Genomic DNA, 25960 nt, shown 5'->3' on the forward strand with positions numbered 1-25960 from the left:
GAATGGCTGGGGTTAAAGAGTTCTTCTTATCTAGCCTGGCCTGGATTACGAAAAGAAGATTTAACAAGGGCTTAAGGCATTTCAGAATGGCGAGAGAAAGAGAGACAGAGAGAGAGAGAGAGAGAGAGAGAGCGATGTGAACTCAGCTGTGCTTCACTGCAATTGCAGGCAAAATCAAATCGAAATGCAGCGAAACGCAACTAAATCGAATTTCTATTTAAGCATTAATAAAATTTCGCAACAAATCGAAAGGCGGGCCTGCCACGCCTTCGGTCTCCCGCCTCCCGTTTGAACTTGTTGCGATTATCTGCATGATTTGAGGCGAACGAACGAACGAGCAAGAGTTTTGCTCCTTTTCGCCTTTAACAAAATCTCTTTCATTTCTCCTTATTCGTTTCGTTTTTCTTTCTTCGCTTCGTACCGTATTTTTTTTAGTTCTTTTTTTGTTTGGGATTTGAATTTGGGTTTTTTCGTGCTTTGTGCTCTGTGCTTGCAACTTGGGGATGCCAGTGGCGGCTTCTTTTGAAGTCAGGCGGAGGAAGGTGGAAGGTGGAAGGTGGAGAAATGCGCCCGCTGTGCGAGAATAATGCGAACAAGTGGATGAAAATGTTTGACACGGATAAAAGCAAAGTGCAGTCAGTTAGCCCACTGTGTGTATGTGTGTTTGTTGGTATGTGTTTGTGTATTGTTGTGTATGCCGTGCTGTGGACTGTCTTGTCGCTGCTTCCGTTTCCGCAGAGCCAGCAGCAGCTGTGTCAGCTGCTTGGCCTTTGGCGCAAAATTTGAAAATAATTTAAAATGACGTCATCATAGCAAGTGGCATGTGGCATGTGGCATGTGGCAGAAGACAGCTCCAACCACAGTCAGCTATTGCTTTCAGCTACAGTTTCGGCTTCGCTTCCAGCTACAGCTTCAGCTTCAGTTTCCGCATCAGCTTTAGTCAGGGGCGACACAGCGACAGCGACAGCTCGCTTGCCTGCATAAATGTTATGTTTATATAACAATGCAGAAGGGGCACTCAAGCACACACACACACATACACACACATATACAAGCACAACCCTGTTAGGCATCTGATGCCCCTTTTGGTGTGGTGGCTATGCTACCCAGCGGCCTACGGTGCGTATGCTTGACCTTCAAATTGGCTTCAAGCGGCCGATCAATAAGTTCTTGTATTTCCTTCTTCATTTCGTTTCATTTCATTTCAGCTTTCTGTATTTTTTTTTAGTTTTTCTTTTTTTTGCTGTTTGTATTTTTTTCTACTGCTTGTTGAGTCGTAAAAAGAATTACGCAAAGGCCAAGTGTAAAAATGGGACGCAAATAAAATGAGAAAAGCCAAAAAAAAAGAACAGAAACAGAAAATAAATAAAAATAAATAAACCACAAAATGCAAAGAGTCCGGCTGAGGTGTGCGGTGTTTTAGTATTCCTATGTGTGTGTGTGTGTGTGTGTTTGTGTGTGTTTATTTCAAATTAAAATCACGCAGCGCACGTGAAATACACACACACCAACACAGACACACATACACATCTCTGGGTCACGGCATATTAAAAACAAAACTCGCCGCAGTGCGTAACTTTTGGCCAGGCCTTAAGCTGTTTCCTCTACACAAATACACACATCACACACACTCACGTGCTCCACACACACACACACACACACACACACTGTACTACTGCCAAAAATATGTGGCACATAGCGCCTAGTCAGCAGTTGAAATGAAGCACAGCGCAGAGACAAATGCAAAGTTAATGGACAAGCAAAGAATAACACAGAGAGAAATGGAGCGAGAGAGAGAGAGAGAGAGAGCAAGAGAGATAGAGAGAGGGAGAGAGAGAGAGCAGCAACTAGGAGAACTAGGACAAGCAGTAAAGTAGTTTTAGAGAAAATTTAACTTTAAAGCAAATCAAAATGTTCCTCAAATATATGTGCAAAGGCGCAGCGATGTATCTTGCTCAGCGCCAGAGAAAGAGACAGACGATCCGGCGAGTGACAGAGAGAGAGAGAGGGAGAGAAGCAGAGACAGAGGCTGCTGGCTGCACATTGCATAAATTTCTGCCAATTTGGCACAATAAAGTATGAGCAACTTTGGCAAGAAGAAGATTGAAGAAGAAGTTGATCTATGAACGAACGAAACTCGATTCGTTCAGCACACACACATACATACAGTGCTGGCCATAAATGTGTGACCACTTGAAGTGAAGAAAACAGAGCGAATGAAAGAGAAAACACAAAGCTAAAACTCAACTCCATTTTTAATGCAGAAAGTTTTGCGCAATCAAACTGATTAACTCATGAATAAATATTTGCAATCTGCACAAAATACACCGTGCACAAAAATACGTTTGTATATATTTTTGACAAATTTGATTTAATCGAATCGAATTCGAATTGCACGCGACATATTTTTATTGAGTTTTTAAATTACATTTCATAACGAATTCAGCAATTTTTGTGCGCTGTCAAAGTTAAAATATGATTGAATTAATTTAAATAACTTTGCATTTGCATTCGCGTTTTTTTTCGTATGACGCAAGAATACCCTTTTTGTTTTGTGGAAGCGAAAGAAAGAAACTTTACTCGTTACTCTCGTATTATTGCTAAATTAGATTTATTTTGGAATGTCATTAAGCGGTTAGCAGATATCCCATTTAGTTTTATGTACTTGTGTTTGGGGAATATTTTTTGAGTTTGCCCCCATTTAAAATTCATTTAAACAGCATAAAAAAAAAACAACGAAGTGGATAATAAAAATAAAATAGAATAAAGTAAAGAAATCCAAAACGAAACACGAGGGAAATGTATTCAATTATTTAAATTTCCAAATATATGCACAATAACGGGAAACAAACCAAAAAAAAAAACGAAAAAAACAAAAAACAGAAGAGAAAATCAATTTCGAATTTAAAACAGTTGAAACGTAAATGGAACACACACAGAGAGAAAGAAAAACGTAAAGGGAAAATTCAAATTTTAATGGAGTTGGCGAAGCAAAGCGCAAAAATTGCAAGTGGCTTTGAGCCTATTTTCATGGGGCATTCATTAGCATTGCACACACACACACACACACACACATATATATAGTGGAGTAGCACGCACCACTCGACAACTGGCAATAAGCACCACTCCACCCACTTCGCTGCCTGGCCACAAAAAACCAAAAAAAAATAGTAGGAAGAAAGAGCGAAAATGTGCGTGCGAATTGTTCGCAGTTCTTCAACTGCCCTCAACAGCCAATTGTTGTTGTTGTTCTTGCTTTGGCTGACTGCCTGGCTGCTTGGCTGCCTGGTTGCATGTTCAAAGTTCAATCAAAGTTAAGAAGCATTGCTTAAGCCAAGGCTAAGCAAGCGGCGCCGTCACGGCAACTTTTCCTCAAGCCTCACCAAAAAAAAAAAACACCAAAAAAAAAAAAAAAAAAAACTTGCCAAATGAAATGTGAAAAATGCTGTAAAAAAATGTTATATATATACGTATATTTTGGGATAAAGCGCCATCTAGCGTTGATTTTAGTTGTTTTTGGAATGTGCAATGCGACGTATGCGTAATATTTTGATATGATTATTTTGGTTTTACACTCGATAATCGACTGGCTTATGTAATTCACACAAGAAATAGAAGAATGAGAAAATGTGTCGCTGGCAGCCGGCAACGTATTTGGTTGCCTCGCAACTTTGCTGTCGATGCCAATTCGTATGGAGAGAATGGAAATTAACTTGGCTAAAATATTCATTAACTGCGCCCTCGGCAGCAGCAGCAGCAGCAGCGGCAGCGGCAGTAGAAACTAACGGCGCCCCGGGACGAGTTGCCGAGTTGCCAAGTTGCAAGTGGCTTGAGGCAAGCTGAGCCAGAGCCTGAGCCTTGAATAGGCCTGTGGCTGGGAGACGTTGCCTAGGCAAATTATGCTGCACGTTGCCCCATTTGCTGCCGCTGTCGCTGCTGCTGCTGCTGTTGCTGCTGTGTTGCCAGTGCATTAATTAAGGTAAACAAACAAAAGAGAGAGATGCAGATAGCTCGAAAGCTGAGAAAGGGAATTGAGTGGGTGGCAGGACAAATGTAACTGAGACTTAAATTCCGCCACATTTGCTTCATTATTTTATTGTTGTCGCTCATTGTTGTCGCTCGCTGTTGTTGTTTTTTCTTTGCTGTTGTTCTTGTTGACTCGACTTGGAGTTAGAGTTGGAGTTGGAGTTGGAGTTGCAATCGGAGTTGAAGTTGGAGCTTGAATTCAAGTTTCAAGCTGTGAGCTAAAGTTTCGAGAGTTGGCGACGACGCCTTAAACACCTTTTTGAAGTTGGAAGTTAACGTGACACGCACACGGACTTCACTTCACTTCACTTGACTTGACTTGCGTTGACTTGACCAACACCATCACCGTTCGGTAAACAAACAGAGTGAAAAATACAATGGCATTTCAGAAAAAAAAAACATTATATTAGTATGGAAAAAACAACAAAAAAAAAGGAAATACTTTATGTATATAGAATTCACACGCGCGGGAAACAGAATGTTGCACGCATCAGCCGGGCCCAGAGGCGGTCAAGTCGAGCCGAATGACTGACTGACTGACTGACTGACCGAGTGACTGACTGACTGACTGACCGAGTGACTGTCCGATTGACTGATTGATTAACTCACACAATGATTGAGCGACTGTTTGACTGACCAACCGACCGACTAACTAACTGACGGACTGACTGACTGACTGACTAACTGACTGTTTGACGACGACGTAAACGACGACAGCCGCGGCCTGGGCCAAAACGCGCTACGTTGGAAACGCGGTACGTTGTGACGACGTGACTGCGACTGCGACGACTGAGCGACGTAGCTGCGAAATGAAAGCTGGCCCCGCAACCGAGCCGAGCCGTAAACCGAGCTGTCGCAGTCCCCGAAGCCGCAATCGTATTGCGACTCGAACTCGGTTTTGGATTCGGACTCGACTCAAGCTTCGGGCTTCAACAACGCAGCCGAACCAAAGCACGTGCGATTCCTACTGCAGTGACTCGGCTCGACGCTGCTGCTGCACTCTGCGTGTTGCGTGTGCCCGGCAGGTGCTGCCGCTGCTTGCTGCTTGCTGCTCGCTGTTCGCTGCTCGCAACAACAACTGCCAAAAGCAAAGGCAAATAGTTTTAGTGCCACTTGGCACGAACATGTAAAAGAACACCAACAACAACAACAACAACAATATAGCAGTGAAATATATATATGTATATGTAGGAAAAAGCGGACTCGAACTCAGAGTTAAAGTTGGAGTCGGAGTTGGCGTCGGACACGGCTTAAGTAGTAGTAGTCGAAAACGAAGCGATGACTGAACATTGCCTGAGCACAAGAATGGGCAACGAACGAGCAAAGCAGTCAGTCAGTCAGTCAGTCAGTAGTAGCCAGAGGATGGGAGAAAGGGGGCGCCAGGATAACAACGCTAAAAGCCATGAACATGGCACATTCGAAGCTGACCAAAGTCCGCGGTCGCCGCTGCCGCGAACTGGGCGAAAAACGGGACGAACACAGGCGACATTCAGACCGGTCAGCGTTCAGTGAAGCGTGTGGCACGAACAACAGAGCGAGACACAGCGAGGCAGAGGGAGAGAGAGGGTGAAAGAAAGAAAGAGATGGCCATATGTGGAGGCAAACAAATGCCTTTGGCTTTGAAGCGCCCAAAACGAAAGTAGGTGAAAAGTGTAAATGAAAATATACAAAAAAAAAAAAAAAGAAAAACGAAAATAGTAGAAAACAAGGCAACACACAACAAAGTGAAAATCGAATTGTGAAAGGCATTCGATGGCTAACAACGATTGCTAACAGCGAGAGAGAGAGAGAGAGAGGGAGAGAGAGAGTGAGAAACTATATTGAATTATTTACATGCTTCGGGCGCTGATTTTGAAACCTTTTAAAGCGGCCCAGGCTCAGGCATATGATTAATATAATGCAACCACAACTCTTTCACTCCGCTCTCATTCGCTCTCTCTCTCTCTCTCACTCTCTGGGGCATCGTGTGTGTTTGTCGCTGCGCTTTGTGTCACGTGTGCACTTGAACGCGCCAACTGTAAGCCACAGGCGCCACAAAGGCCGCACCAAACACCAATAAAAACAACAACAACAACTGCAACGATGACAACAACAACAACGCGCAAAGCCTATGCGCCCACGCTGCGTATGTGTAATGCAATTATTAATAAGTAAACACACATGCATTTGTAAGCCCCTCGATGCTTCATTCTCCGTGCTTCTGTGCTTCTGCCAGTCAAAGCTTTGCTCTACCCCGACAAAGCTTTCACGCTCTGCTTTTGCAACGAGCTTTAAGCTGCGGCAGGACAACTACCAAAAGCTTGGCAATGGCTTAGCTTTTGCGTACAGGGTGTTTCGGCATACCAAACACACAAAAGCTGTTTTAGCTGGCTTTCAACTTGAAAGCTTTGTGAAAATGCCAACTGAAAAGCTTTTTTAGCCAGTTGAAAGAACTGGAAGAAATGTCATATCAAATATTTCAAAATTTGCATTTAAACTACATTCCTTGCCATCTTTTTTCAATCATTTATGCTTTTTAAGTAAAAAAATAAACGACTGAAGGGCTTTTTAGCCAGTTGAAGGAATTGCAAGCTCTGCCTTATAACATATTTCAAAAGTTGCATTCAATTTCAATACATGGTAGGTTTTGGAAAATACTTTATTTTCAGCTAAATTTCAATATTCTGTTTTTTATATTATGTTCTTCATTAATTTAAATTTTAGAAGTAAAAATTGTCATGTACTCTTTTTTGTTTTTCTTTTTTGAATCACGCTCGCTATTCATTTCATTAATTTTCAACCAAAAATTCTTAGCTTTCAGAGCTTTTTTACATATGCATATTTCCAGAACGACAAACGTCACATTCGTACATCTTTCCTCAAGGCGTTATAAAAATATTTTTTTTATAAAAGACACTCTTTGAAAATATTTCGTTTTCGAGTTGAAAATGGCGGCAAGTAAGAAAGTCGAGTGTATTCGACTATAAGATACCACCACCACTCATTTGTGGGGTATTATTCTTAAAATATACCGAATAATATTCCGAATACACATTATGAAAAAAAAAATCAATAGAGTGCGGTATTATTCTTGAACCATACCTAATTTATACTGCAAAAAAATTAAAATATATAGCATAAAGTGAAAAATATTACTATTATTACTATATATCAAATTGTCAGCCAAAGCAACAAAGACCCGTAGTAAGTCGGCTTTCCCATACAAAAGTAAAAGATCTACAATTTTCATCTGATCGAGACTAAAATTGCAGGAAATATAGAAACAATAGTTATTATCGTATGTAACAAAATTTGCGACTCTAGCTTTAAATTAACAAATTTTGTTATATTACAGGACGGATGTGGGCTTAGTGAAAAATTAAAACAAACTGGGTTATGCAATTATTACAAATGCTGCCGGAAAAATATTATATATCTATCTCCTATAGTCTTTGAGATCTATGTGATCTAACGGACGGACAGACACACAGACCAATGGACAGTGGACATCTTTTTTATAAAGACTAGCTTTGAAAAGAACATTTGGGTTACGAGTTTGAAATTAAAAACACCGCAACGCAAACCTGACGAAAAACGGAAGTCATATTTGACTTCATCGTGAAAAATGTCACTTAAATCTGGCTAGTTATTTCTAAGAATCATAATAAAGTATTATTCATCATTTTTATCGCTACTTGTAATTGTCCCCAAAAAATTGTACACAACAAATAAAGCTCCATTTGCACGATTTAAATTGCAGCATATAAGCATATAAGAAGTTTGTTATCGGAAAAATGCAAACCATTGACTTAAGTTAATGAAATTGAAGTTTTTTTAAATATATTTTTATGATTGCATTCCATTTGACGAACATTTGTAGACGAAGAATGTAATATATCAATTTTAATCATCAAATAGATAGTAAATACTTTGCAAAAATGATCGAATTAATCGTATAGAAAATGAAATATTATTGACTAAAGTTGATGAAATCGAATATTATTATAATAGCTTGCGAGGCCTGATGTTGAATATGAAAATATTTTGCATAGACTAAAGTAGAATACTAATTTCCATTTGTTAAGCCTTAACATACTTACAATTCAAACAATTTCTCAATAAATTATCATGAGAATGTCCATAACAAGTATTTACGCAAAACATTTGTCCCACTTTTGGGGACTGTCCTTAAACCAATCATCATTTGTTATAGAGATAACAATTGTAATTGATTGCAATATTATTGAGTTTCACTTACCTGGAGGATGTAGAAGAGGCAGCCACATTCAAGTAGTAATTGTAATGGAAAGAAGGAGAAGAAATAGTTCAAGATTAGTAAAATCAATGGCAAGTGGAGGCAGAGCCAGAGGCAGAGATGAGAAGGACAGAGGCAGGTCATTAATACACGATAACAATGCCAATTTGCAATCGAGCATAAAGCAGAGGCAAAGGCAAAGGCAAAGGCAACGAGAAGCAATGTGCAAAGTGCTTAGAAGCTACAGATATATACATACATATATATGGTATATATACTATACATATAATATATAAAAAGCCCAAAAGCAGAGGCAGCCGATATAATAAAGTTGATGTTAATGTTAGAGATAAAGCTGTCAATGTTACGAGTTGAGGTTGAAATTAAGTTTTGAGTTAGACAACGAGTTTTATATACAGCAGCTCACACATACACATAAACCAACACACCCAAAAACACAGAGAGAGAGAGAGAGAGAGGGGGAGGAGGAGACAGTTAGGATCCCTCAAAAGGGATCGATTTGGATTTGTGCATCACACAGAGACAGAGAGAGTTTTAGTCCACTTACCCGCCAGCAACAAGTATCATCTGCATGTTGCACTTTTCTGGCCTTTTCTGGTGTCGCGTGCGCGTTGGTGTGCGTGTGTGTCAGCGTCAGCGTTAGCGTATGCGTATGCGTGTGTGTGAGTGTGAGTGAAGTGTGCGTACTTTAATCCCTGTCTGCACTCACACACGCATACACACAGCAATGGGACGCGACGTGCTGCTGCAGCTGCTGATGTTGTTGTTGTCAGTTATTCTGCTTGTAGTTCTGGTTGTTCTGGTTGCTGTTGTTGGCTCCTGATCAGCTCTGTCTCCTGGCCACAAGGTTGGCTGCAACTGCAACAACGCTTGCAACTGCAACTGCAACTGCATGATGATTGGCGGCCGCTGCTCTTGGCCTCTCCCTCTCTTCTTACGATTATTATCTTATCTTATTGTCGAGTTTTGTTGTTTGGTTTTTTCTTTCTTTTTGTTGTTTTGTTTTTTTTGTTATTTTATTTGGTCGTTGGTGCTTCGACTTGTTTCACTGTCACTGTCACTGCCTTCTCCTCCGGCAATTTCCAATTGCTGCACAGCACATTTGCTTACTCTAGTTTACCACTGCACACACACACATACACACACATAGACAGAGAGAGAAACACACGCGCATACATTAAGCGAGAGTGAATGGAAACGATGAACAAGAAACGAACAACAATAACAACAACAACAACAATAACAACGATAACGTATCATTTTCATTTGGCCCTCTCTCAAAGCACATAATAACAGCTTGAAATGAATCCGAGCCGAAGATTCAATCAGACGTTGGCAATAATCAAGCTCGAGCTGCTTTCAATGCCACTGCTCTAAATTGAAACTCAATTCTCAATTTGCAATCCTGCATTTGTCCAATGACACTAGTCGACAAACACAACTGTTGCAAATGGACGGATGAAGCGATAAAGTTATATTTGACTACAGTAATAACTACCAATAAGTGTTTCTGTTTGAATCCAAGTTCAACAATTAAGAATTTGCGATTGTTGTTTTTACACATACATTTAAAAACAAGTAAGAAAGTTACAGTCGAGTCGATACCCGCTACCCATTTTTAATAAAGGCAAAATATTGCGGTATCATTTTCAAAATATACCGAAAATACTAAAAATACTAAAAATATACCAAGTGATATGTTTGGTATATCGATATAGTACACCATTCAAAATATACCATAGACGGCACAATGTACCAGATTGTCGGCCAAAGCAACTCAGACCCCTAGTAAGTAGGCGTTTTTGCCCATACAAAAGTATTTCTTTAATAACTTCCACAATTTTTTATCTGATCTGATCTGATTTTATCTGATCGCAACCAAATTTTTAGGAATCATAACTACTATAGTAGTTAAAGTATATGCCAAAATTCTCAGCTCTAGCTTTAAATTTACGCTTGTTATTCGATTTTTTTTGATTTGCGGGGGCGGAAGTGGGCGTGGCAAAAATTTGAAACAAACTTGATCTGCGTGCAAACATAACAAATGCTGTCGAATTATAGCTCTATCTCTTATAGTCTCTGAGATCCAGTGTTTCATACGGACAGACGGACTAGATCGTCTCGGATGTTGACGCTGATCAAGAATATATATACTTTATAGGGTCGGAGATGCCTCCATACATAAATTTCCTGCCGGCACAAAGTTATAATACCCTTCTACCGGGTATAATTATTGTTGTAAGTGTGCCCGCATTGTATAATTAGCAGAATAAACCTGACCGTTTTTGGTTTTAAATATAATTCACTTTGTTGTATGGTCACACTTCATCTTAAATGTCTCTTTGGCTGCACAACCGGTGTGGCTATAAGTTCATTATATATATCGATAATCATTATCGAAAATAATTATTAAATATTGGCTGTCTCTTACAATAAGTTTAAGTTGAAGCAGGTCAAACGAAACTTTCATATTCAAAAATCTGTTTTTTTTTTTCCTTTAAATTTTTAAAGAATTTAAATAAATGGTTCCTTAACAGCGTGATTGTTATGTTTTAAAACTAATTGAAGCTAGGTTGAACGACAAATGAATTTTGTAATACTAAAGAATATATTTCTGGTTGTTCTTTTTTAAATTTACTTCCTGCTGCTTACTGTTTTTCTATATAAACATAATTATAGTCTGTAATTACTTTTAAAATACAATTAGAACAAAAAAAAACTGAAACTTATGAAGCTAGACTAATAGATAACAATACACAGAAAGAAAAAATGTGCTCAAATCAAGAATAAAATCTTGAATCAAGATTATCTGATGTTAAAATTAAACCAAGAATTTTTTTCCTTAAACCAAGATCAAAATTCCACAAAAATTCTAATCTTAAAAGTCAAGATTTTAATCTTGTTTCATAATTGAACAAATCTAAAAATTTTGCCAAGTATGCAAAATCTGAAATCATGATCAATCGTTTTAAAATTTTCTTACAATATATCAAAATATTTTCTTAAATCAAGATTTGCATCTACTTTTCCATCAATATTTTTATCTCGTGTATGAACATTTTTTTTATCTAATATTGTAGATTATTTTCATAATTTTCTATTTATTGCCTATTTAAAAGGCTGTTTAATTCCATCAACATTTACTCTACAGGATGATCGCTTAGCAGCGCAGCTCGTGTCATTGCGCAATGATTTGTGTTGAATCGCCTTTGAACCAACTAAATATGTTCACTTTCATGGTTCATTCTTTAATTCAATTTAGTTCGTTCTTGTTCAGTTTTTCACTTTAGATTTCACAATGAAAGCGTCAGAAGAAATCTTCAAAATTCTAGAATTTTTGTATGGTAAAAAAAATTTTATATAACATTGAAAAATATATCTGAGAACAAAAATAAAATGTAAAGTTTGTAACTTATTATACAAAAAGTATTAGTTAAAACCTTGAATTTAAAAAAAAAAATTTAAAACTGAATAAAATTGAACGAAACGATGAAAACATCATTGAAGGAACGAACAGAACGAACTAGTTCACTAATCAAAAATGTACCAAATGAACTTATTTTAGTATTTGGTATCACTTAAAACTTTGCATGTGAGAGAAAAATCTATAACTGCATAAAACTGAACGAAAAGCAATAACAACGATCGATACAAGGAAGTAAAGGAAACGAACGAACTAGCTCACAGATCAAAAATATACCAAGTGAACTTATTCGGTATATTGAATACACAGTGTTGTCAATCACAAATGTTCATTCTAGCGAGTGATCACTGTCTCTATTACACTATCCTGAGTTGCTGCTTCATATCATTTGACAGAAAACTGTTTTGCATCAAGCATTTGCTGTACTCTATTCTTTATTTATTTACATTCGCGTGTGTGTGAGTGTGCGTGTGTATGAGTGAGCGAAAAGTTGTGGCTGGCATTACTAGAGGAAAGTTTTGTTGGAAAACTTTTTGACTAAAACTATTCTCATGTACACTTGACAGTGTTGCACATAAGTTGCTTGACACTTTCACGTTACTTTGTAGCATTTCGCTTCCACTTAAACTTGACAACCGAGAGCTAAGCACACAGCAAATGCGTTGCGCTGCATACTTATCATAAGCACTGTCAATGCTGTTGTTGTTGTTGTTACTGTTGTTATTGTTGTTAGTTGTTGCTGGCGTTGTTTTCGCGGCTTGTGCTTAGCCACATGTTGCTGTTGTTGTTATCATAATTGTTGTTCTTGTTGTAGTTGCTCTACACTTGCACTTTAGCATAGCCTACTTTTGTGGGCTGCCCACCAAACACAACAAAAAAACAAAAAAAAAACGTAAAAAAGGAAATTAATTCATTTTGAAATGAATTTTGTTTTGTTTTTATTTCTGTGTGAATTTCTTTTGATTTTGATTTTGAATGGAATTTGAATGTGAATTTGATTTTGTAGCTCATTTGATTTGATTCATTTTGTTTCGTTTCGTTTCGTTTTGTTTCGTTCCATTTCAGTTCGTTACATTCTGTTGCCCGTTGCCCGTTGTTCGATGCGATGCGTTTCGTTTCATTTCAGTGCGTTTCACAAGGTCGACGACATATTGCCATCTCGCTCGCACACGCGCACAGCTGTTTGCCACATCTGTCGTCGGTTTATGCCACCGCCGCTGCCGCTGCCGCTGTTGCAAGCAGCTGTTCTTTAGAGTCGGGGGTAGAGGCGGACAGGGGGAAAGGCCAATGTCTTTCAGTTTCAGTTTAAGTTTGTTGTGCGGTTAACCGACGGCATTAACTGCAATTGAGTTGCGCTCAACTTGGCGCCACGCGGCCAACTGACAACGACGCCAGGCCAGCAGCGGTGGCAACGGCAGCAACGACACAAAATATTGTTGTTGTTGCTGCTGCTGCTGCTTCTGCTGCTGTTTTAATTAATTAATTAAGCACAATTTCGTTTATGTGACGGGGTCGCTCATATAATTACAAAACTAAATATTAAGTATACGCCACAAGGCGCCAGCAATTCCCCTGAGGCTGCACCGAAGTCGCCGCTCTTTCGCACACACACACACGCACACACACACACGTAGTAAGGGACGGCAGACACAGACACAGACACAGACAATAAAACAGTTAGTTGGCTGGCGTTAAATAAACGTAAATAAACGACGACAGTTGCGGCAAATGTGTCATTGTTATGGCTATTTGGGCAGCGAGCGGGTTCGCGGCGGGTGGCTTAGGAAGTTGTAGGATAAGCATGCGCCAAGTCAAGGCACATACACACACACATACACATCAAATACTATATATATATATATACATAAAGTCTGTGAGAAAAACGCGGTCTCATCAGTTTTTTTTTCCTTAGCGTTTTTTTTTTGTCGCCATCAAAAAATTTGTTTACATTCGCAAAAAATAGAACCGGGCACAGAAACAAAAACAAAAAAACTGTAAACGCTGCAGTAAGACGCGAAAAACACAAACACACACTCACACATAGAAAGTGGCTATGTAGTCGAGTACATACAAGGGGCACTGTTAATGTTGCTGCTGCTGAGACTTTTCATTCACCTTACGATATGTTTTTTTTTTTCGTGTTGTATTGTTAATAAGATTAAACGCAATTTGAGGTAATTTAGGAACACAAACACGATTCGCGCAAAAAAAAAAATTAGTGAAAAAAATTGAACACACACTGAGCGATTTACATCCGCATTCGCGGCACACATTGCGTATACGTAACGTAAATGCCGCGCGCGCGTTGATGCCAAACGCAATGAAGTAAACAGTAGCAGCAGCAGCAGCAGAAGCAGAAGCAGCAGCAGCAATAGCTACAGCAACAACAAACACGGCAAACAACAACAGAAACTAGTACAACAATTCTATTTGCGGGCTCTGTTTCAATTTGCCAGCACGTTCCGTTTTGAGCAGCTGAGACACACAGACGACAGACGACCAGCGGGCAATGGCCAAGGGGGCCCAACTAAGGAACGTTTTGGCAGTGGAACAAACTCTAGCGCCGGCTTTGGCAATGTAACACTGACACACTGACATAGACAAACACACACACACACACGCAGAATGTATTGTGTGAATGTGACAAGGAAAGGAAAGGGAGAAGGGTAAGGGGAAGTGACAGGTACTTAATGTTCTGTGCCAGGAACTTTTGTAGTGCACATTTCAACTTGATTTGCATTTTAGTCAATTGTTTTGCGGTTTGCAAATGCAATTACACCGAAACACAGTTTGGCCAAGTTCCAAACAGACAACACACACACACTCTCGAACCGCACCGCACACACACATACATGCGTGTGTTTGGCACACGCACTTGCTCGTTTTGTCACGTTACGCGCAGGCGAACAAAAATATGATCCAACACTTTGCGCTTCAACTTCACAACTAAAAAAACGAAAAAAAATGGGGAGAAAAAAAAATACAACGCCACTTGTATGCTTGCAATTTGATGAAAGTTGTAAACAAAGAGCGAACGACAACGCAAATTGACAAAAGAAGTAACGACAAACGACAAACGACAAACGGTAAACGCTAAACGCTAAACGGATAATGCTGCGCAACAACAAATACTACAGTCGCATGTCTGTTTCACGTTTTTGCCAATACGTTTCCAGCTTCACTGAGAAGCTGCCTTTGCTGCCGCTGCCGAGAAGAGAGAGAGAGTGAGAGAGAGCAAGCAAGGCTGTATGTTGGGAGAGCAAGTCATTGAGAGCGATGGGAGAGCGGCAACAGTGAGTGAGTGAGTGAGCGAGAGAGCGCATTTCGGTTTGCATTTGGCTTTGCCATTGATGCCTTGGCGATGCGCTCTGTGTGAGAGCGAGATGGTGTGCAGCATGCGGCAGCCGTTGCTCTCATTATTGTTTTTGTTTTTGTTTTTGTTATTGTCTTAACAGAAGTTAAGCATGCCGTTTACGTTTATATTATTCCTATGCTTCGCTTTCTTTTTTCATACTTGTTTTCGTTCTTGTTCTTGCAGTTCTTGTTGTTCGTGTTGTTGCTGCTGTTGATGCTTGGCTGTGTGCGCGTAATGAGACAACAAAGAAAGACGAAGGCCGATTTGAACTTTTGACTCTTGGAGTCGTCGTCACTCTCGTTCTTGCTCTTGCTCTTGCTCTTGCACTTGCTCTCGCTCTGCTTCACTCAGCTGGACCGCATGGCGCCTTGTTGCTGCTGCTGCTGATGCAGTAGCTACTCTGCTCTGTTGTCTTTAAGGTGTTTGTTTTCTTGTTTTTTACCAATTCATTTATGTAATTTTCATTAAAATTTTCGCTCGTTTCATGCGCGTCCGCGTGCGCCGTTTATGCAACTGGCGATGGCACAGAACAATTTCACCATTGCAGCGACAAACACACACACACACACACACTCACACGTTTACACACACACACACACACACACCTCGATGAGTTTCGGCTGCTTTAGAAATTGAAATGGCAAGAACAAGAACAAGAATAACGGCAAGCCGAAAAAAAAACAAGAACAGGAACAACAACAACAGCAGCAGCAAAAATTGATTGCTAAACGCTGAAGGACTCACAAAACAATGCAATGAAAATGCAATGAAAATGAAAATGGCGAATGAAAATAACGTTTAACGTTTTCTTTGGCGCCATCAGCTGGCTAGTCCCTTCCTACCTCCCCACCCCCACCCCCACGCTTCACCATACATAGCTATCGCCTGCCTGTGTGTGTTTGCTCTGCTTCTTCTTGCTCATTTCCTCATCGTCACTTGCACTTTAGCAAGCCAGCATTTTATGCTTGTAATTTGCTCGAAAGTGCAAGCACCATTGTGCAAGTGCAAGCGAGACAGAGAGAGCGTGTGCACAGCAGCGGCGTAGTGGAGGGGGGGGGGGGAACGCAGGAGCGGATGTGGGCGCAACAGAGAGGGGCGTCAATTTTTGTTTCTCTTTTATTTTTACTTTGAATTTTATTGCCGTGTGTGTTGGTTACACAATACTCTATAAACAGACCAAAACACACACATACAATGGCACACACACACACACACACACACACACACACTGAGACATAGGCACATACATGTGTAATTATAGACAGCTGCTCCACATAGCATACTCTACTCGCATATGCATGTGTAATTGCATATGTATGTTCATGTGTGTGTGTGTGTGTGTGTGTATGTGTGTGTGTATGTGTGTGCATTGCAGACCGTCTTGGGGCTTAGACAACAAACAGCAAGCGACAGCGCAAACAAAACACGCAAAGTGTTCGCTCTAATGACGCTTTAGCTGCCAGTTCGTCAGTCTCTCAGTCTGTCAGTCAGTCCATCCGTCCATCCGTCCGTCTGTCCGTCAGTTTAAACACTAACACAATTACAATTACAACAAAAGAAACTGCCGGAATAATCGGCGTGTTGTGGCTGACTTTGATGAGTTTGACTAAATGAGTGATGCGATTGTCTGAGCATTTGTGGTTATTGTGCTCAATTGTTTATCTCTGTCTGTCTGCTGTCTGTTGTCTGTCTGTCTGTCTGTCGTTGAATGGGCGATAAATATATCGATAAATTGCTTATCAAATGCAAACATAAGTATTCAATCATTGACACCGAATTCAAATTGACTTCACTTCATTTTTTTATTCAAATTAAGTAAGTTAAACAAATAATTCATATGTGTCTGCCTATCTCTCGCTAAATTGGCGATAAATATATCGATAAATTATATAGCAAAAGGAAGAAAATGCAAATGTTCATTTATCAAATTCAAATTAAAGTCAAGTTCACTTCACTTTTATTTTCAAATATAATATATGATATATGTATAGCAATTAATTCTCTTATGTCATATTCCTTCCATCTATGCATTGTATTTAGTTAGCTCTCTTTTCTCTCTTTCTGTCTCTCGCTGAATGAGCGTTAAGTATATCGATAAATTGCTCAATATTCGCAAGCAAAAATGTTCAATCATCGAATCCAAATCTAAATTTGCATTAAGTTGTTTACTTCACTTTTCTTTTCAAATTAAATAAGTAAAGCAAATAATACTTTTGTCTGTCTGTGGCTGAATGTGCGATAAATATATCGATAAATTGCTGAGCAAATGTAAGCATAAATGTTCAATCTTCGAATCGAACCACATGCAAGTTAAGTTCACTTCACTTTTCTATTCAATTTAAAAAAGTAAAGCAATTAATTCTATAGTGTTCTCTTCTTTTCATCCATGCTATGTCTCTAAATAGCTAACTGCTGCCCTCTTTCTCCTCTTAAAGATGTGCCGATAGACACAGAGCGTATCGATAACCCAGTTAAGTGCACTGCAATTATCCATTATCCCGAGTGTGAAACGAGTTATCGTTAACGCTTCACTATTAAGTATTAATCAATGGTGATTAATGGCATAATGAAACTAATACGATTTTCCCATTACATGGAAAACAGAAGCTGGCAACTAGAGGGCGAAACATCAGTTATTCTCGTATCCTTTTTCTCATTTCTGCTGTTGTTACATGCAGTTCAGCCACAGTTCACTTAATTTATTGAATATCAAATGAACTTAATCAGAACATCGACACTGTGCGAATTGAGCAATAATGAAAGATAAATTATACTTAAGTGGACAATATTCGTTGAAAGTTGTCGATTATTTAACATTTTAAGGACTAAAAAACTGTGGAAATCATATTCAAAATATTATTGAATATGAAAATAATTACAATATATAATATTAATATAATCTTAACAACAATAAATGGCTAGTTGTATTTTTTATTGTAATCATTGATATATCTTAATTTCATAATTTAAGAGCTAATTGTTCTTAAAAACAATTCCCAAATGTAGATGCGAAGTTCACAAGTCAAGAATTTTAAGAACGTTCTTGAGTGTAGATGTTTGTAGTTAAATCAATAATTTTCAGATTCATTTAAGTTCTTGATTGTTTTCTCAGTTCACAATGCGAGCTATAGGCAAAGTTAATCCCGAATAAAGTCAGGATTGGTTCAAGTAAAAGTGAGAGAAAAATAGTTTGTGAAGATGATGAAATATTATTACGATATTTTAGATAATATTGTGATAATTGACTATAATTTCTAATATAGTATCTATCGTTTCTATAACAAATATATCCATATGTTCTATAATCACTCCATTTTTTTTTGCAGTGTAAAAATGCATTCGATAATGTTGTTGCTACTAGGACATCGCTGCTGCTGCTGTTGTTGTGAAAGGAAAGCGGTCAATAAAGCAAACATTTTATTTTAGACTGGGTCAACCAGATAGACACACACAGACACACACACATACATATGTGAAGAGAAAGAGAATGGAAAATTTAATTTGCGTACCTATTGATTTTCGGGCATTCGCAACGCTTTTTGTGCAAATTCTCAAACGCATGAATTTTTTTTTAGCTCATGTCTATGTCTTTAAACCAGATGGGAAGAGATGGAAGAAGCTGGTGAAGGTTGAGAGAGCGAGAGAGAGAGAGAGGCTGAGAAGAAGACTTAAGGAATATTTACATTTTGTGCAGGACATCCTCGAAGGCGTGGTAGATCCTTAGAAGGCTGCTGCTAGTCCTACTTCTGACGCTACTCCTGATGCTAATCCAGCTACTCCTGATGCTGGTCACAGTCACAGAAATGTTGCTGCCACTTGAACAAAAAGGAAAACAAAACAAACCGCAGGCTTTTCCAACGCTTTGCGGGCGCTGCACGCGGCTGCCATTTTCACGTGGCACGAAAGAGAGAGGAATATAGAAGAGGTCGGAGGGAAAACAAAACGAAGGAAGCACACAACCCACAGGAACGAACTCCAACGCGAAGAAAACGAAATTGAAGTCTCAAAACACGGAACACTGTGAGCCAAAAAAAAAAATATGGCAAATGCTTTGCACAGGCGACACTTCCGCTTTTATTTGTGCGCCGCGCCGATTGCAACTGCAACTGCAACGGCAACGGCAACGGCAACTGCCAACCGCCAGCAACATCAGGGCACAAAAAAAAAAAAGAAAAAACAACAAAATGGCCAGAATATCAAAAAATAGCAGCCGACAACCGAAAATGTTTGCCTGACTGCCGAAAAAAAAAAACACACACACACAAAATAGCAACAACAATCTAGTGCAAAAGGGCTGACAGCTGAAAGGCGGCTCGCACACGCTCCTGCAACAATAACAACAACAACGACAACAGTGAGAAAATCATAAGGGACAGCAGCAACAACATGTTTGTCACCAACACCAGCAGCAGCAGCAGCAGCAGTAGTAACAGCAGCAGTGGCAGCACCAATAACAACAAACGCTTGTAAAAATGTCAACTAACAACAGCAAAAAATTAAAACAGCAACAACAATAGCAGCAGCAGCAGCAACCACTACAACAGTTAGAACAGGCGACGCTAACAGCGACGCAGCTGCCGCTCAACTTTGGCCCAGGCGCTCATCAATTGACGAAAGGCGTCGGCCTCCAGCAACAGCAGCAACACCATCAACAGCAATAGCAACATCTAGAGCAACAGCAACAACTGCAACAACAACAGCAACAATATTCTAAGACATAAAACGCAGAGCAGCGACAGCGACGATAGCGTCAATTTTGCAGTTGCTGCTGCAGCTTTTGGCGTTTGAACTACGCCAGCAACAGCAGCAACAGCAACAGCAGCGGCAGCAACAACAACAACAACATCGACAGTAACAGCAGCAATAAATGCAGCCACTTAAGTGCGCAATAGGTCTATATGTTTGTGTGTGTTTGTCGCGCACATTTAAGCGGACACTTTGTCATACGAGGCGCCTCAACAGAAATGTTATTTATACAGGCCAGCCAAGTGTGTTGCTGCTGTCGCTGCTGCTCCCGTTTGTTGTTGCTGCTGTTGTTTGACGCCCTTTAGTCAATGCGCTTATTGTTCGCTTGTTGGCATTTGACTCTATATACTATATTGTTGTTTGTTTTCATTTCAAATGCAACTTGGTATATCGATTTATTGCACAGTATTTTAATATACTATAAATACAAAATATAAATGTACAATAAAAAGTAGAGAACTGCGAATACGCAGCAAGTTGATATAATTTATAAATCTTTGCAACTTGAAACTCACATACCGCGTATCTGTATATCGATTTATTGCACAGTATTTAAATATACTAAATATACTACTATATCCAAATCGTAGATATCAGCTAGCTAAACAAGTATTTAAAGTAAACAACGTTTGAGCAAAAATCATTGCGGTTTGTAGCACAGATAACTTCTGATCTGTATATCGACTTATTGTACAGTATTTTAATATACTAGAAGTATAAATGTACAATAAAAAGTAGAGAACTGCGAATGCGCATTAACGTGGATATAAGCTGGCTGATATGTTACTGTGTAATTTAAAATCTCACATACCATGTTTCTGTATATTGATTTATTGCACAGTATTTAAATATACCATAAATACTTAGTCCGGTATATGAAGGTAATGTCGAGAATATCCGCTAGTTAATGAGCTTCTTAGCTGAATAAGTACTTAAATCATTGCGGTTTGTGACACAAATACAGCGCAACTACATACATATCGATTGATTGCGCAGTATTTTAATATACCATAAGTACTTAAGTAGTATACTGTGAAAAAGTAATATCGTAGAAATCAGTTCGTTGATTTCCTTCTAAGCTAAACCTAAGTTCCTTTGCAAATACAGAGAATCAGTATAACAATTTATTAAACAGTATTTAAATATACTAAATCTGCATTTCAAACCAAAAAGCTGCGTATACGTAATATCGTGGATATTAGTAAATTGATGCTATTCTAGCAGCTTATATCATTGCAGCGGATCTTTACATCGATTTCTTGAACAGTATTTAAATATACTAAAAGTATATACAAATCTATACATATATCATGAATATCAGCTAGTTGAAATAATTCCCAGCTGATCAAAGTATTTAAAGTAAGGAACATATACGTAAATCTGTTCATGTACACGCAGTTACAGGGTATCTGCTGCGTTGCTCAGCCACTTGCTTGCAAGCATTGACCCAAAGCTCTTGTTGTTATTATAATCCATGCGTAGATATAAATAATCTAACAAGAGTTTGACATGGATTTTCTTTTCTTTGGAACTTAAAGAGTATGCGTATACAGGGTATCATCGAGGCGACTACAACAATGCGTCAAAGGCAAAGTTGCAAAGAGAGCACTCAAATTAGTAAAAAAAAAAAAAACTGCCCTGCTTTATTGTACTAATAAAGTGTACAATATTTTGCTAGTCCAACGACAGTTTTGCTGTTTGACTTCTGGTTTATCCCCAAATAAAATATATAGCACAAATCTAGGGTATTTGGTAGTCGAGCGATGGCTTTGCTGTTTAATTTCTGGGACTGATTTGTTGACAAGCGACAACAATGGGAATCATATTACGAAATTTGACTTGAGTGCAGCAACAAAGAGATTTCGAATAGATGTATGTGAAGTATATATAGTATATAGCTTCTGTGTGTGTGTGTGTGTGTGTGTCTGTCTGTGTGTGTGTAGGACATATTTGTGTTGCTTAGATGGCACTCGGAACAGCATAAGCGATAAACAAGCAAAGACCGAAAAGTTGCTGTTGTTGCTGCCAGCAGCAGCAGCAGTAGCAGCAGTTAACACAATCGGAGCAACTTTTCAGTGTCGCACAGCTTGAATGTGTGTGTGTGAGAGAGTGTGTGTGTGTGAGAGAGTGTGTGTGTGAGAGTCTGCGTGTGTAATAAAAGCAATCAGCAGGCGGGCGATCTAGTGAAATCCAAGAGTTGCTCGCGTGATGCGAGCGAAAAGTTTATGACTGCAAATAAATGACAACAGCAGCAGCAGCAGCAACAATAGGAAGAAGAAGACAAAGTGTAAGAGGAAGAGGAAGTGGAAGACAGCAGCAGCCAAATGACAACAGCTAAAAGTCAGCGTCAGGCAATAAAAAAAGATGAACGACAGACAGACAGGCCGGCAGCAAATAAATCGCTGCTGACGTCGTCGTCGTCGTCGTCATCTTCGTCTTCGTTGTTGTCATCGCCGCCACGGGGCAACTCTGGCAACTGACAGCAATTGGCAGCAAACTTTGGCAACTTTGTCGCAGCGGCCAATAAATAAATGAAGCAGCCCGAAGAGAGAGAGAGAGAGAAAGAGAGAGAGAGAAGGAGCAGCAGCTGAAGCAGCTGTAGCAGGTCATAAGACAAAGCTGCCACAGCAGGTGGCACAGGTGAGTTGCACAGACGAGAGAGAGTGCAGCGACTAGACGCTATGACGTCAGCGAGTTCATCAACTGCGCTCAACGAAGCTAAGCGAAAGGGTGGCAGCTGGCGTGTGGCATGTGGCATGTGGCATGCGGCATGTGGCGAGGAGCATTTGGCTAATGGGAGCGCTGCAGTGTGGCGCCGTCGTCGCAGTCCCTTCGACCTTCGTCGGGTCTGCTGCAGCATGCGGATGCCACACACACACACAAACATGGACACACACTCAGGTTGCACATTATTCATGCAGCTGCCGCAAGTGGCAAGGCAAGGCAAGTTGCACTTTCACTTTCACTATTCGCCTTCTGTTGTTTCGTGTTCAATTTGCCGGCGTGAGTTCAAGGCCAAGTGAGTGCCCCCCAAACACACACACACACACACACACACACACACACACACACACACACACACACACACACACACACACACACACATATATATAGACACACATTATGGGCGTGGCTGTGGGCAGATTTGGTTCGTTAACAGCGGCAGCTAATTGGCGGCACTTGAACTAAAGTTTTCTACACACTCTCTCACACGAGTTGCTGCAGTGCCTGGCACAACTTTTCATAGCATACTTTTCAGCGTCGCGCGCGCAATCTACTTGAATATTCGTAAGTAGATTCGTGAATATTCGTGCTCACATTTGTCCAATACCAACAGCAACAGCGACTCTCTCGACGTCTTCAAGCTTTCGCCTTTCATACACAAAATATCTGAATGAATCAAGGTTGCCGACTGCCGACTGCCGCCTTGCCTGAAGTTTGGCTTTAAATAAGCCAAAGTCTTTTGCATCGCGTGGCTTTTGTCTCCTTACCTCCTCCTCCTCCTCAGCCCCTTTCCTAGCACAAACAAAAAGCAAAAATTGATAGGTTGTGCTTGCTCGAATTAATATAGATGATTAACGTTTAAAAGCTTCAATTGTGACCGTAAAAATGGAAACATCGACTTTCAAAATAGACTGTATTTTTTTTTTAAATTTGTAATTTGTTTTACGTTTTTCTATTCTATCTATACTATTGTTATCTCTTAAATTGAACTGCTGCTTTTTTCTTATTTATATAATATTTACATTTACTAACTACCATTTTATTTTATTTAAAATAAAATAATTTTTTTTATTATTATTATTATTAATAGTTCCTTTAAGTGCATTATAACAACGGCTGCTGTTTCTTGCTTTCAATTCTAGTATATTTAGTTTACTCGATGCTATATTTAATGTAATAGTATATTGAGAAACCAAATATAGACTTCAATTTATATATAAGTATTAATTTGGTATATTAATTCGGTATGTTAAAAAAAATAGATCGTTTTTAAAATATAGGCATCTAAAATATTTGATTATAGTGGTATATTTATATACCGAATATGGCCAAATTTACATTTATTTGATATACTTTAAGAATAATAGAGAATTCTTTTCCATATTTTCAAAATAGAAGCAGGTCGAGAACACTCGACTGTAGTTTTTGTAATTTAATGCTAGAATTAACATATTTCATAGTTTTTTTTTAAAACTTTGTCACATCTATTTCGAATTCTTTGAATTCATGCTATTAAATAATTTAACATTTGCTTGACCCAGAAGAAAGAAATAAAAAGCAAGCGCAAAGTCAAAGTTATCGATACGAGTCGTAGATTGCATCGATTGTGTGTTATCAATGCGAACAGCCTGAGGCGTTGAGGAATGCAAATCAGTTGCCAACTGCAGTACTCAGTCTATATATAATGCATACGCGATTGCTTGCAGCCCTGCCACGCCCACCTGCAAGCCACACTCTCGCTTCTGACCTCACCAATGAGCTGCCCCAACAGCTCCCCTTTCCCTTTCCCTTTCCATTTCCCTTCTCCCTTGCATTCCTTGATTTTTTCGTAATTAGCTTCAGTTACAAAGTGCAAAATAAAGTTGCGACTGGGCGTCGAAATTTTGTATGCCATTATTTATACCCTGCAACGGTGGGGTATATGCGTTGCCCTGAGATAATTTAAATGAGCATAATTGATTGAAATTTGTAATTCATCAAAAGATACATTCGACATTCTCTGTTAATTAATAAATTAAATCTACAAGTTAGATAATTATATGAATTTTAATATTTATTTTGAAGTACGAATTTCAATGCGAATATTAAATTGAAAATTGTAATTCTGTTTATTTCAAAAACTTCAAAAGTTCTCCTCACATTCTTTGTTAATTTTCGCTGATTTTTAGTTCAATTAAGGGTGAATTTAATAGTGAATTTTAAATTGAAAATTGTAATTCTGTTTCATACGAAAACTTTAAAAGTTATATTGACATTCTTTGCTAGTTTACGCTGCTTTTTAGTTAAAATAAGCCAACAAAAACAATCAAAATAGCAGTAAGACAATTCATGCTAATTCGTCAGTCAAGTATTTTTAAAAAAAATTGAAACAGAAATATTCAATTGAAAATTTAAAATCTGTCTTCGAGAGAGAATTGAAATATAGAAAATAAATTGTCTTTATTCTTTTGACATTCTCTGTTAATTTATTTACATGAAATCAACAATTTAAATAGGACATCAATAAGATATACACAATAATATTTTGCCTGCTATTATTCTATAGGGTATGTTGCAGTCGAGCATTTCGCGACATTTGCAACGCTTTGGCTTGTGTGTTGTTTTTTTTTTAGCTTTCACTTATCGCACCACAAAGATCGCCACAAAGGCCATGTTACGAAATTATTGGACACACATACACACACACACACACATACACACATACATATTCACGCAGTCACTACACAATACTACACACACACACACACACATGCGACGCTGACATGCAATGCAAATAGTCAACACGCCGCCACATGCCGTGCACACAAATCAAGGGCACTTGGCCCATGTTACCCCGCCTGCCTTCCCCCCCGACACGACTCCCTCCCACCCTCTGCAGTGGGTGGGGGCATAGCGGGCAAGTGGGCGAGGTCGCTGTGGGCGGCCAAGTTTGCCGGGCAATAGCAATTCAAATGGCGGCTACAAGTCGCCGCGACGTCGCATGTTCGTTTCTGTTTCTGTTTTTTTTTTCGCTCTTTCATTTCTTTTCTGTGCTTTTTTGTCGCCTGAAGTTGCCGGGGCGACAGCAGCATACATATGTATGTGTGAGTGGGCGTGACTGTGTTGTTGTTGCTGTTGCCAATTAACTGAAACTGCAGAGTAATGTTTGCCAGGCGCGAAACTCAGTCACAAGTTTGACTTTGTTTTGCATGTCGGCACAAAAAAAAAAAGCAAAACACACACACACACACACATTAGACACCCCCGCATACACACACACCAACATGCACACCTGCTTTGTGTTTATTATTTAAGTTATTGTTGTGTTGTGCTGTTGCCGGCTGTTGTTTCTGTTGCTGTTGTTGCTGTGGCATTGACATAAATTTCGGTTGGCCAAATGAAATGGCAGCGACGGAAGCAGCTAAAAAGCGCGCAAATAATAACAACAACA

The 25960-nt window shown here is 39.2% G+C and overlaps 1 protein-coding gene across 9 annotated transcripts in view; it reads right to left on the reverse strand.

Annotated features, from left to right (window-relative positions):
- LOC117572014 (potassium voltage-gated channel protein Shaker) overlaps positions 1 to 25960 on the reverse strand; it is a 150455-nt gene that overhangs the window by 74936 nt on the left and 49559 nt on the right. The window contains exon 1 of one of the 9 annotated variants that reach the window (XM_034254642.2): positions 8829 to 9403. The exons of the other annotated variants lie outside the window; for them this stretch is intronic. Coding sequence (XP_034110533.1) covers positions 8829 to 8854 — 26 coding nt within the window. The 5' untranslated portion in view covers positions 8855 to 9403. Of the gene's footprint in view, positions 1 to 8828; positions 9404 to 25960 lie in introns of those variants that run through there. 9 annotated transcript variants of the gene reach the window in all.

Source organism: Drosophila albomicans, chromosome X (genome assembly GCF_009650485.2).
Source record: "Drosophila albomicans strain 15112-1751.03 chromosome X, ASM965048v2, whole genome shotgun sequence".
Classification (NCBI taxonomy): Eukaryota; Metazoa; Arthropoda; class Insecta; order Diptera; family Drosophilidae; genus Drosophila; species Drosophila albomicans.